Raw genomic sequence first — 12,682 nt, forward strand, 5'->3', positions numbered from 1 at the left:
GTTCTGTTTATAGACAAATATAATTCTACATTAAATCTCTTTATTGTAATTACAAGAACACCGACGACCCTCATTTCTTGATCCGCTGTACTAACGCGTCCAGCCCATGTCCATGACATACCAACCTATCCTGAGCACAAACAAAAATCGTCAGCAACGCCCTCTAGGCAGCAGTAAGAGCAGTCAGTATGACCAGGACAAGAGCTCACCGACATCCATCTCGGCACCACTGCCGAAATAATCCTCACCACTAAACATCCAGGTCCCCTCCACAGGACTGCTCCTCTCGAATGTTCGTTCCCAAGCACGTCGTCCACAATCGATTCGGCGAACGTTCCTATCGAACATCCCTTCGGTCCTGCCAGCCCGGCTGCCCAGCGCGCAATGATATCCTTAATCGCGAAGTAGCGCGAGGGACCCGGCAGGTTGAACTCCGGTTCGTTGCCGTGAAACGAGGTTAGCACGACTCCAACCATCAAGGTAGCCACCGTGACTCCGAGCGGCGCGAGCTCGAGTCGTAAGGTTTCGGAGAGGGCGGCCAGGGCGGATTTCGAGGAGTTATAGATCCCTACATACACGATTGAAATGAGATCGGTTGATGAACAAAAGACAAAACACAGCTTAACATACAGACTGAACAAGACCAAGCCTCATCGGATTTCAGACAAGAATATAATCAAAGAAAAACTCACCAACCCAAGGCGCATTCATCACCGCACCGGCACTACACACATTCACCACCCGCCCTTGCCTCTCGATCAACAGGCCCGAGAACGCCTGGACAATACGAACCGCGCCCCAAACATTTGTCTCGTACACCTGCTGCGCCGTCTCCAGGTCCGCGTCCAGCAGTGGCATCGTATATCCCGACCCGGCATTGTTCACCAGGATATCCAGCCCGGCACCGTGATCCTCGACTGCCTTGGCGGCTTCCGAAGCAGACGTGGTCGACGTCACGTCCAGCTGCAGCGTGGTCACGTTTGGGAGAGAGGAAAGCGATACGGGAATCTTGGACGGATGGCGCGCGGTGGCGAAGACGTGGTGGCCTTTTTGCGCCAGAGCGAGAGCCAGAGCAGAGCCGATGCCGTGGGCGGAACAGCCGGTGATGAGGATGGTTTTGGTCGGGGACATGACCGGGCAGGACAGGGTAGGGTAGGGGCGAGATAGGATTGGATCGCTGAAATTCAGGGAGGTCCGTTGGTCAGGTCTGTTGGTCAATTGATAAAGAACTAGTTATAGGGGAGCCAGTTGGTTCCTTGTCCGACGTGTGATGGCTCTCTACGGGTATGGCTTGACTGCTGTGTCACTATGTTGGATGTTAACCTGTACGACCCTTCAGCTGCGAGGGCTGGTTGATATTACAACTGCGTATTGCACTACAGTCGAGATTCACTGCGTTGCATGAGGGGATCGGAGTTTCGATGCGCCCTGGAACAGCGGTTCTTGTTACGCCCAAGGTAAGACGACAGCTTAAGCCTGGACGACCTGCATGATCCTAATCTCTTGTTTGCTCTGGAATTTCAGTCTGTACGTAGGGATCCCAGTCTCTTGCCTGTCACAACATATTCTATTACTGTAGCTAGAGCCGTTGGGAAAGGGAGAGATTCATTAGTCCTCTTCCATCAGTTCGGCCAATTCTCGCTCTTCTTCCTCCGTCAGCATTGACCCCGAATTCTGTGGTTGTTCTTCTTCCTCGGTCGCGGGCTTCTTAGCCCTTTCCACCGCAGCCTCAAGATCCCGGGGTTCCAGAGACCACTGTCGAATGGTGGCATCGATACTGACGCTGACCACCGTCGACCCCACAAGCGCAAGCCCAGTGACTTCCTCGAAATGGCCCGAAAAGGTGTGGTGAAGATTTCCGGTCTAACCCCCGGTCATGTTAGCAAGATCATGAGATAAGGTTGAGGATTAGGGAGCAATTGATCACCCACCGATCGATTCCACACTCGGACCTCCTCGTCCCTGCACGCAGTGACGATCCACCCGCCCTGTTCGTAAACAACCACATCTCGCACAAAGTCGGGGTGGGTGAGTGTGAGATTGGGCTTCCATCCATCTTCTCTCACGAGGCATTTGGTGGTCTTATCCGCCGACGCAGTCCATAGATCGCCATCACGGTCAAAGAAGAGTTTGTAGACGTTGGTATCGTGAGCCAGCAGAGCATCGGTGCCGGTGAGATCTTTACTTCCGGTAGAAATATCGAATTGACGGATTTCACGGTCACTGCCGGCGCTGAAAACGATCAATTCCTGGCCATCCGCCTCCAGCGAGACGGGATCCACCTGGAGGTCCTGGATTCCCTTGACGTGGCCTTTCAGGACCGAAATGCGCTTCCCCGTGGCGATATCGAAGACCAGCATTTGAGCATCGGTTCCTCCGGAAATGAGAACGGCTTGACCGTTGAGTCGGGCGCTGGCGACTGATTTTACGAAATCGGTATGGCCCTCATATTTTAACTTAGGCTCCCTCGAAGCCACATCCCAGCTCCAAATCAATTTATCCCAGCAGCCAGCAAACAAAGTCCGACCGTCGGGACTGAAGCAGAGACTCGTGATGGGCGCCGAGGGTCCTTTGTAAATGGCAGTCGTTTCACCTGTCTACAGAAAAACACACAAGCACCAAAGGCACTTTAGCTACAAGTACCCCGCGGAGGCATCCAGAGATCAAGCCAGGACACCGGGCACACCTACTTCAAGTATAACCTTCCTCACGGTGCCACCACTCTGGGCCACGAACACGGCGTCGGGATTCACGGGGTCAGGCTGAACGGCCAGGATTTTACTCTGTAGCTTGATAGGGGATCCATTTGTGTTTTGAGACTTGGCGTCCCTTCGCTTCTGCTCGTCGAGGGCCGCCCTGAAATCCGGGGAGAGGAGGGGCAAGATCAGCGACGCGAAACGGAGGAAGAGAGGAATCGGTAGCAATCAGACGAACGTGGTTTGGAAGAAGTCATCGGCATTGGAGGACTGCGGCATGGTGACAGGAATTGGGCTGAAGTGAATTGGACAGAATTGAATTGAATCTAGCAAGACTATGGGAGTTAATACTCAATAGTGAAGGGTGATGGAAGAAGGGAAGAAAGCCAAGTGGAGCCATGACGACGGAAATTTCAGGCAACCTGCGTGGGGAGCTCCTGCAGTCCGCCGTATCCCGCAAGCTTTTCCACCACAAAATCCTCGCTTCGTCTTCTCTCTTCTTCTCTCCCTTTCTCACTTCCTCCCCTTCCTATTTATTCTCTCCCTCTTCCCCCTCTCGCTCCTCGCTTTTTCTTTCTCTTTTTTCTTCTTCTTTTCTTCCCTCCCACATTGTTTCCTCCTCCCTCTCTCAGCGCGATTGACGCGCAGCACTCCCTGTCAGCATGGATATGAACCATTTAATAGGGTCAGTCTTCTGCCTACTGGTCTGAACCAGGGATTGTGCGGCTCGGCTGGAGTTAACACCTGGCAGTCAGCGGTTCAACCTGATCTCCAAGAGTGACATTCGGTAAGTTCAATTTCCTTTCCATGTCTGCTTGACTTGGATCACTCTCTTCAAGCTGCCTTTCCCCTCTTGCTGACCTGACTGGCCTAGCTATGTTGGTACTTTACACGAGATCAACCCCGAGGCTTCAACAATAGCCCTCGAGAATGTTGTTTCTTTCGGTACCGAAGGCCGACGCGGTAACCCCGCCGAGGAAATTCCCCCTTCGTCCAGCATCTACGAATACATTGTGTTCCGTGGTAGCGATGTGAAGGACATCAGTGTGGCCGAGGAGAAGGAAGCCCCACAGCCTGAGCCTCCTCAGGTGCCAGACGATCCTGCTATTCTCGGAGTAAGTGATATCTTGTTAGCGAATCTATCGCTTCCACCCTTCCCTCCATTACAGGTTGCCCGAGTCCACAGACCGACCCCGGTCGGTCACCAAATGATCTGATGATGAAATATTTCGGATGTAAATACACAGACCTGTTCCGAGAGCGCAAAACCATGTGGATATTTCCGTTGCCTTCCTTCTGATATGATCATGGACTCGGCACCTTGCTTAATACCTGTTGAAAAAGCGAAACCAATTGTCAGGATGTTTTGCTAACAGTTCATGAATAGAGCATGTCGCGACCGGGACCAGGACCAGGACAAGGACCACCAGGTCCGGCTCCTCAGGGACTTCCTCACTCTCAACCTTCTCAGCAGCCTCAAGCATCTCGTCCGGCCCCTCCTGGCTATCCTCAACCTCCCCAGTTCCAAGGATTCTATCCTCCCTATGGACAACGGTTTGGAGCGCCTGGATTTCCCCCCGGACCGGGATTCCCCAACATGCCATACGGTGCCCCACCGGGATGGTTCCCCCCTCCAGGCCAAGGCTTTCCTCAAGGTCCTGGCCAGTTCCCGCCCCCTCAGATGCCTATCGGTCCTCCTGGCCAGCACGGGACGCCTCCACCTCAGCGTCCAGGACCTGTCCCCGGTGGCCCTATGAACGTGCCCAAGACAACTTCTGAGCTGCCGGTCGGAGACAAACCCGTGAGCAAGCCAGCGAGCCGTGACGGCACACCTGGACCAGGCGCGCCGGCGCAGGTTGCTCCTACTCCCCCCGTGGAATCTAAGCCTTCGGTGGCCGAGGCTGTGCAGGCATCCGCCGCTCCTGTTCAGGGCCCGCCCGCCGGGCTGAGCAAGGTCCCTCCTACTGGCCCACGGAACGGTCGCGTGCCTCCGGCCATCCCCATTGCAGCCCCCATCAAGGCACCTGTCCCCAATGCTCCGGCAGCCCCAGGCAATAACGCGCCTCAGGGTTCGGCACAGGCGGCTATCACTGAAGCCACTCGGGCGGCCACTGCCGCGGTGGCAGCCGCCATGGCAAAGCTGCCTCAACCTGGTCTCCAGCAGAAGCCTGGAACTGCCCCCGTCGATAACTTGACGCGGCAGATGGCTGAAATGAAGCCTTACGATGGCTCTCGTCAGCGCGGTGGTCATCAGCACCCTCGCGGCGGACGCGGCGGTCATCGTACCCAATACCAGGGACAGAACAAGAAGGTCGAAGTCCCCGACACGGACTACGATTTCCAGACGGCCAACGCCAGGTTCAATAAACAGGACTTGCTCAAGGAGGCCATTGCCACTGGCTCCCCAGTTCACGAGGCCGAGCCTCATGTTCCTGACGGCGACACATCCGAAGCAGCCAGCGCCAGTGGTGACGTCACTCCCTACAACAAGTCCAGCTCTTTCTTTGACAATATCTCGAGCGAGGCTCGCGACCGCGAAGAAGGAGCCGGTGGCCGTGTCGGTGGCCGTGAATGGCGCGGCGAAGAAGAGAAGCGTAACATCGAAACCTTTGGCCAAGGTAGCGTCGATGGCTATCGCGGTGGTTACCGTGGCCGTGGTCGTGGCCGAGGCTATGGTCGTGGTCGTGGCGGTTACAATCGCGGCTACGGTGGTCGGGGCCGCGGTGGTGTCCGAGGTGGCCGCAGCGTCTCTCAGTCCACCGGCGTTCCCACGCAGATCTAATGTCCATGGGATGCTGTTTCCCTCCCTTCCTACAACCTCTTTTGTTTTCTTATGATGCACTTAGCGATGAATGTCCCCGCTCCGGAAGTGAATGGATCCTTCCGCGTTACCGATTTCTCTTTTATTTGATTTGTGATACTCTCTGGCGTCTGGTGGTAGCCTGTCACGGATACTTCTTGGCATATTCCCCCTTGTCAAGCTTTTTTGCCTTTTTTTTTTCTGCTTGTTTTTCGGAGCAACAACATAGTATCTGGGTCATGGCGGGCATGGGGAAGGTTCATGCGGTGTCGACTTCGTGGCGTTATTTTTGATTTCTGAGTATGGGCAGGTTGCGGCCTCAATAGCGTCGCTCATATATCCCTCCACCTGGACGATGATCATGTTTTGTCATTTAACATCCGGTGCGTTCGAAACAACATCAGCACAAGGGCGACCTTGGAGGCGTTCGTCGATTGACAGACTGCCTTCCGTTCTTGATCTTTCTGATCTTTCCTATTTCTCTCTACTTGCAAGTCATGTACAATTTCTCTTGGGACCTTGGACTCGATGTACAGGCCGCATAGGACCGGAGGGCAGGCGGACTTATTCTGTTCTGTATCATATTGTAAGAGATTCTACTCAAGGTTCGACCATGAATGATATCCGGAGACAAAAAAAGAAAAATCAAACAAAAACTGAAGACCAGATTGGTCTATGCACGTTGTTCCACCGAATCTGCTGTCCTCTGTAGTGCGTAATGCGTGTAGCCGATCGTCGCCTCAGACACGCTGGAGACAGTGTTGGACCACGGATGGGTGACTTTACTTGCCTGGGATGACTCCGAACAGACCCATTGATCCCCCAGCTGGAGTTTCGCACTTCTGTCATTTATCTTGCATTCATTCCCTCCCCGGCATCTTCGCCAGAAATACGAAAGTACACATACACCGGTGTAAGTAGTCGACTAAACAACGAAAAAAGTTGCTTAGCAATCGAAGCGGAGAACGAGTCCTTTCGCCCCCCGGCCGAAAGCACCTGATTGGCAGTCACGGGGTTGGAGTATCTCCCGCGTCATCGGCTTTGCCTCCTCCCTCGTCCCTCGTCCGTCATAACCCCTGCTTGCCTGGGGTGGACCGAGGATATGAGAATGCGTCCATTGACTGTCGGTCATCATGCTCCTCCGCGCGAGAGTATCCTGTCTCCCTCCACTCGACCCAAATTTCCTCATCCTCCCTTCTCCATCCCTAACTGTGCTCCAAAAATCTACTACCCCAAGAAAGTATATAAAACTCGCATGCTGAACGTTCCCTGTCGAAAATGGCTCGCATGACAGAACGACTCAGTAACCTGGCTGGAACCTTGTCTTCTTTCTCTTCATTGCCTTCCTCTTCTTCGAATTCCTCTAAGATGTCCGTCCAAGAGCCTGATAACCTGCCCTGGGACCCCAACTGTACGCGGTTTCCCTCGCGCAAGGAATTACCCAAGCTGCCAGGTGCTCCGAAAGATGCAGCCTGGGTTTGGGGCAAAGATGATGCGGTGAGTGAGCTATAGATCTGTTCTCTCTGTGCCTACTACTTTCTTTTGTATCTTCCCAGTGCGGGATTACAAATCACCTATTCTAGTCAACTATAGTCACATACCTGTATGATGTCACATAACTTGTCATGTATGTTAAGCTGACTCAGGTCTAGCTCGGCCGATTGAATCTCCTGACTCCTCAGCGAGTCAAGGCTGCGGCGGGTGACATTCAGACCGGAGAAATGGTTCGATTGGAGTGAGTCTCTCAGCAGCATATACATACATCTCCCGATCCCGTCCATACAAGATGGGTGGTTAACCGTTCGGAATTGGTAGCCTTCCTTTGAACGTCCCAGAGAACCCGGCATTTGGACGTGAGCAGTTTCAACACCATATCAAATGTCTCATCCCCGGCGTCGCCTATGACGATACCTACACGCTGAACACGCAAAGCGGGACTCAATGGGATGGTTTCCGACATGTATGTATTCGACGACATTGCACGGATGTGGCTACCTAGGGCTATCGTAATATCTAACAACACCACTCCAGTTCGCCCATTTTGACACTCAGACCTTCTACAACGGGGTATGGCGCTCTCGAACCCACCACATCACCTAACATCATTCATTCCCTCCTAACTCTCATCAGATCACAGCCGCCGACATAGTCGGCGACGATGCCAACCACCGCTGCGGCATCCAGGACTGGGCCAACCACGGCATCGCCGGCCGCGGCATCCTCCTCGACTACCGGCACTACGCGGAGACCCAGAACAACCACTACGACCCGTACACCGCGCACGCCATCCCGTTCTCCGAACTACAAGCCTGTGCCGCCTCACAAGGCCTCGACCTCCGCCCAGAGTCACAAGGCGGCGACATCAAAGTCGGCGACATCCTCATGATCCGCTCCGGGTTCGTGCAGCGCTACCACGAGCTCAGTCCCGCTGCACGCAAGGCCGGCGCCGAGCGCCCCCCGGAGGACCTGCACTGGGCCGGTCTCAAGCAAGAGGACGCCACGCTGGACTGGCTGCACGATTGCTACTTTGCCGCGCTGTGCGGCGACTCGCCGACCTTCGAGTGCTGGCCGCCTATCCAGGAGAACGGGTACATGCATCAACAGATCCTGGCGCTTTGGGGCATGCCGCTGGGCGAGATGTGGGATTTGGAGACCCTGGCGAGGAAATGTCGGGCTGCGGGCAAGTGGACGTTTTTCGTTACGAGTGCGCCGGCGAATGTTGCGGGTAAGTTTCTCTCTCTCTCTCTTTCTCTCTCTGTCCTTCCTTTCCATTCTTTCTATCGTTTCCATCATTCGATCTATGGAAGGTCATTGGCTAATGATAATTAATCAATCAACTAGGTGGTGTTGGCTCTCATGCGAATGCAACTGCAATTCTGTAGATGTGGGGGTGCGTGCGGGTCCGATATACCTATGTAGGCTGTGGTGAGCATCTCAATTTCAGTATACATCGTTGTTTATATTTTTCTTCTGAGGCATGCGAAATACTATCCTTCCTATATCAAATCTACCTTCCATAAGAAATATACCATCACAGCAGTCTTAGTATCTCGACACCTTCGACACCTTCAACTAAAATCAAAGCCCCATGTTTCGTGGATATCAATCTAATCGCCGCAAATATACATCGACTCCGTATAAACCAAATCAAATCAATCTTCTACCCTACCTAAGGTGCTCTACGCTCAGCCCCACAACACCCTGTTCATTAGACTATAGGTAACCAGTTATATTCAGAAACAAAAAGATCTGGTATTGATTGCAGTATTCATCACATCGTTAAATTCGTTACATGACATAAGAAAATCATTAAAATCGATTGTCCGTCTATCCTCCCGGGGGATCGTGTTCGTCAACCCAATTGCCTATCGTTTCTGGCTGGATTCAGAAATGGTATCGTATCAGATAGGCGTCGGAGAGGAAAGTCAGACAATCTTCCTTCTTTTTTTTTTGGTTTTTGTTTTTGTGTTTTCGGGTTTGAACAGTTCATGTTCGTTTCTTCTTGCGTTTCCTCCTGGTCGGGTCATTTCATTTCTCATGCCCATCCATGTTCATTGTTTACCGTTCAAAAGCCATGATAGATTCATTCTCATTGATCGTAATCTCGTCCCTGTCCAAACTAGACAAGATAGATGTCGATATTCAAAATTCATAACCAACCCTCATGCAAGAGAAGTGGATGACTTCAAAAGATATCATCCGGCCACCGGAACGCTTCATCCGTGGAGATAACGTTCTCCTGGCCCTGCCCATGATACTTCTTCGTCCGTGCCTCGCGCTTCTTGCCCATCTCATTGGCTAATCGACGGTCGACTTTCGCCGCCGTGGCGGCTAGGTCCTTGGGGATTGGAGGCACGGGCGGGATATAGCTGTAGCTTTGGTTGTAGCGTGATTGGTCTCTTCGCTTGGTGGGACTGGGGCTCGGACTCGGGGTGATCTGGTCGGGGTCAAGAAGAGGTTCCTCGTTCTCTTGATTGTAAAACTTGGTGACGGTGGTGGTGTCTAGCTGGGGTTGTTGCGCCTGGGTCTGAGCTTGGTCCTGGTTTTCTTTGTCTTCGGGATCGGTGTGGCGGAGGATGAATTCGTCGGTGATGGTGTTGGAGTCGCAGCGGAGGTTGGCGCGGCCTTTCTTCATGCGCAGAGAGGGCGTTCGCGTGTCATTCGCGGTTACACCAGTGCCGCGGTTTCGGGAGTTGGATGCTCGTCTGCGCTGCGAGGGTGATCGCTTGCTGTGGGATCGGAGCGGCTGGACGGATCGTCGTCCTCGGTCTTCTCCCGGTGAGCGGCCGCCGTTGGCATCTTGATGCTCGTGATCGCGGGTTTGTTTGCGTTCGACAGAGCCGGGACTGTCCTGTCGGACCATCTTGGGTAGTTTGGGCTTTCGAGACGGGGTGAGGTCGGTGTCGTAGTAAGACACGTTGGCCGCGGGACTCCTTTTCGAGTTCGACGCATCGGCATTGTTTTTCTGGGACATCTTCTCTGCCCTTGCAGATTGAGGGTCAGGAGATTTGCGCTTGCGAGAGGAACTGTCCACGGTTAAGGATTGCGCCTTGGACGCGCTCGCCGGCCTAGGGGTCGTTTGGTTGATAAACGGCTTCTCATTCGTGGACGGAAGCTCTACAATTTCCTGGTCTTCGTCCTGCGGAGGCGAGGCCAATGCGGCTACTGCGGATGTAGGTAATGATGCAGCCCGGTGCTGTAGAATCCTCTCGGACGGAAGCGAAGGCAGCGTTCCGGGAACAAACTTCCGCGAATACGGCTTTTCCGCGCAGTAACTCTGTGACGGCAGATCCTCCTCGCTCATGAGTTCCTGGAGCTCCCGACGCGCGCGTTCGAGTTTCTCCTCGAGATCACTGACTCGCTTCAGTAGTTTGGCTTGCCGCTGGAGCTCCTTGCGCGACTTCTGTCGCCGCATTTCGGGGAAATCAGCATCATCCGATCGCCGCCCGGGGATCAGAGACATGGCTGGAATACCCAGAGATGACCTGGCCTTTCGCAACTCCTGGAATGAGCTCCGAATCGAGCCGCCAGCTTCACCCGAACTCTGGCGTGAATGACGGCCCGCAGGCTTGTAGTCCATCTTCTCCTGTATCGACTTCCACGTCTGATCCGGCAAGTCATGAGATGATGCTCCCTGCGCGCTTTGCATGTAACTCCCCTTCACTGTGCCCTTGTATCCCGCCTTCTTCAACTCTGCGTATGCCTTCTCCGCGCGCGCCAGCGTATCATCCGCCGGCTTCTGCGTCTCCGAGGGACCCTTCCAGATGTCGGAGACATTATGCAGCACGCCGAAGGGATTGAACGCCGACGCAATGGCCTTCCCAAATCGAAAGATGCCAGACGATTTGTGGCTGGGCTGGCGCCCCTCGCGAGCCGACTTGCTATTGGCATCCCGGAGGAAGATACTCGGCGGTTTCTCGCTCACGCTGTCGTTCATATGTCCCTCCACGAAACGCGACCGACGCCCGCGGTTCCCGGATCGCCGGCCGGTCGTTCGCGGAGATCCGCTGTTCGAACCGGGGTTCTTGCCGCCGTGCCCGTGAAATGTCCAACGATGGCCGGTGGAGGACGGCGCGGTCGCGGCAGTGGTTGTCTCCTCGCCGTGATCGAAGGGCCAGTCGTTCGACCGGCGACGCTTGGTCGAGTGGGTGGACGGCGAACGGGTTGTGGTCGGATGCGGTGTGGAGACGATTTCTTCTTCGGCGTCGTCGAATTGGCCGGACTCATCGGACGAGAAGTCCAGCTCATCGTCGTCGTTCTCGTCCTCGTCGTCGTAGTAATCGCCGCTGCTGCCGCGCGAGTGTTTCCGGGAGTGAGTGAGCGGGGACGCATCGCGACTGCACGTCAATTGAAGGGAGTGCTGCAGCTGATGGCCCGGGTCGACGTCCATGTCCGGTGACATCTGCATTAGAGAAGGGACGGCCAAATGGTAAGCCGATGTGTTTGAAACTGTGACAGCGGCGACGCGCAAGGGAGAGAGAAACAAGTGGTAATTGCAGAGGGAGAGGGAGGGAGAAGGAAACGAAAAAGGAAAAAAAATAAAACAAGATGGAAGGGCGATTTCGAACGTACCTCGGTAACGGCCCTGCGCTCCATCATCCCTTCGCTCGCAGGGTTGGTGTAACCCGCTATGTCGTGTTCAGTCGTACCTTGTTTGTTGTCCCCTCTCTTTCTTTTTCTTCTTCTATCTTTTTGATGGGACCTCCACTCTCCACATGTCAATAGATCGATATGAGAGAGATAGATCGATCGTGGCAGTGGTCGGGAGAACGGAGGAGGAAGCGGTGTAGAAGAAGAAGAAGAAGAAGAAGAAGAAAGAGAAGAAGAGGAAGACGAAGAGGGAAAATTGATTGTTGATTGTTGATTGTTTACATTGTTGGTTGCCCCTTTGGGCCTCGCCGACATGCGCCAAGACAACGGTCTCGGCTTTACTTTTGAGTCAGTCATTAACACTACTTACTACTCTGTCAATTGTCAATTGTCTCACTGACCCTCGGTTGCTCGCATTCTCCGCGTGCGTTCCTCCAGCCGATCCTCATCTTACGAGATCGTCTGCGCCACGTGAGTCGGCTTGTCTCACTCGCCAGTCTACATTGTCTACGTGGCTTATCCTGATACATGATGCGCCATCATTCTGTCCGGCGCGCTGCCGGTGTCTTATTGCACGGAAGCATGCCACTTTTCTGAACACACTGGCCGTTTCATGATTCGAAGGCCTCGAGGAACAGGCTAGAAGATATAAAAAGAGCAGGTAAAAGAAAGAAGACCAAAGGAACGGACCAGCGATTCGAACATAAAGCTGTCTAGCTGTCGAAAATTGCTTGTTCAATGCGTCCAGGTGGCACGGCTCAATGACCCTGGAACCATCCATGCCCGACTTCTATCGGTGTAGAACACAAGAAACCCATTCAATGTAATTCAATGCAAATCCAAACTGTAGGTCACTGGCGAACTAATGAAGTCGAAGACAGCCGCTTAGGCTGGAAACTGCAAGCGAAAATATAATGCCATTGTGGCATGGGCCAGGGACTGAAACAACCCGGGGATATTTAGCCAAGCACATGGGGGGAAAATTATGGAAAAGAAAAAAAGGCTCTCATATACAAAGAATGATAACAGAAGAAAGTGGTATAAACGTCAAGTCTGGTATCGTCAAAGGATGCTCTCAAGACCAGAGTACTGTATA

At 53.6% G+C, this 12,682-nt stretch overlaps 5 protein-coding genes across 6 annotated transcripts; 2 read left to right on the forward strand and 3 right to left on the reverse strand.

Annotated features, from left to right (window-relative positions):
• Nucleotides 1-70: 70 nt before the first annotated feature.
• LDX57_003890 (SDR family oxidoreductase) lies at nt 71-1,131 on the reverse strand (the record flags this gene model as incomplete). Its single annotated transcript, XM_046085544.1, has 3 exons — nt 71-130; nt 210-568; nt 693-1,131. 3 exons carry the CDS (start codon nt 1,129-1,131, stop codon nt 71-73), a joined length of 858 nt encoding a protein of 285 aa, XP_045941507.1.
• Nucleotides 726-3,163, reverse strand: LDX57_003891 (WD40 repeat domain-containing protein). 2 transcript variants are annotated; one of them, XM_046085545.1, is made up of 4 exons: nt 2,935-3,163; nt 2,691-2,856; nt 1,932-2,597; nt 726-1,863 (listed from the first exon to the last, which is right to left on the reverse strand). In XM_046085545.1, exons 1-4 carry the CDS (start codon nt 2,973-2,975, stop codon nt 1,609-1,611), a joined length of 1,128 nt encoding a protein of 375 aa, XP_045941508.1. In that variant the 5' UTR covers nt 2,976-3,163; the 3' UTR covers nt 726-1,608. The 2 variants fall into 2 exon arrangements, with proteins under 2 accessions (XP_045941508.1, XP_045941509.1); XM_046085546.1 differs by having other exon boundaries at nt 726-2,597.
• Nucleotides 3,164-3,358: 195 nt separating this feature from the next.
• On the forward strand, nt 3,359-5,478 carry LDX57_003892 (putative G2/M phase checkpoint control protein Sum2; the record flags this gene model as incomplete). Its single annotated transcript, XM_046085547.1, has 4 exons — nt 3,359-3,381; nt 3,448-3,483; nt 3,571-3,811; nt 4,084-5,478. The coding sequence occupies 4 exons, from the start codon at nt 3,359-3,361 to the stop codon at nt 5,476-5,478; spliced, it is 1,695 nt and encodes a 564-aa protein (XP_045941510.1).
• Nucleotides 5,479-6,864: 1,386 nt separating this feature from the next.
• LDX57_003893 (uncharacterized protein) lies at nt 6,865-8,378 on the forward strand (the record flags this gene model as incomplete). Its single annotated transcript, XM_046085548.1, has 6 exons — nt 6,865-6,993; nt 7,149-7,231; nt 7,312-7,456; nt 7,528-7,563; nt 7,627-8,221; nt 8,338-8,378. 6 exons carry the CDS (start codon nt 6,865-6,867, stop codon nt 8,376-8,378), a joined length of 1,029 nt encoding a protein of 342 aa, XP_045941511.1.
• An 803-nt stretch (nt 8,379-9,181) lies between these two features.
• Nucleotides 9,182-11,386, reverse strand: LDX57_003894 (putative nuclear RNA binding protein; the record flags this gene model as incomplete). The annotated part of the gene is made up of 1 exon (XM_046085549.1): nt 9,182-11,386. The coding sequence occupies one exon, from the start codon at nt 11,384-11,386 to the stop codon at nt 9,182-9,184; it is 2,205 nt and encodes a 734-aa protein (XP_045941512.1).
• Nucleotides 11,387-12,682: the final 1,296 nt, after the last annotated feature.

This window comes from Aspergillus melleus (genome assembly GCF_016097325.1).
Source record: "Aspergillus melleus strain CBS 546.65 chromosome Unknown contig2, whole genome shotgun sequence".
Taxonomy (NCBI): Eukaryota; Fungi; Ascomycota; class Eurotiomycetes; order Eurotiales; family Aspergillaceae; genus Aspergillus; species Aspergillus melleus.

Excerpts from the sequence above, each read along its gene's own strand:
- LDX57_003891 (XM_046085545.1), bottom strand. The coding sequence starts at position 2,975 with ATGCCGCAGTCCTCCAATGCCGATGACTTCTTCCAAACCAC. Across the intron at positions 2,857-2,934 it reads GATGACTTCTTCCAAACCAC|GGCGGCCCTCGACGAGCAGA; the intron begins GTTCGTCTGATT and ends CCCGGATTTCAG. Across the intron at positions 2,598-2,690 it reads TGAGGAAGGTTATACTTGAA|ACAGGTGAAACGACTGCCAT; the intron begins GTAGGTGTGCCC and ends GTTTTTCTGTAG.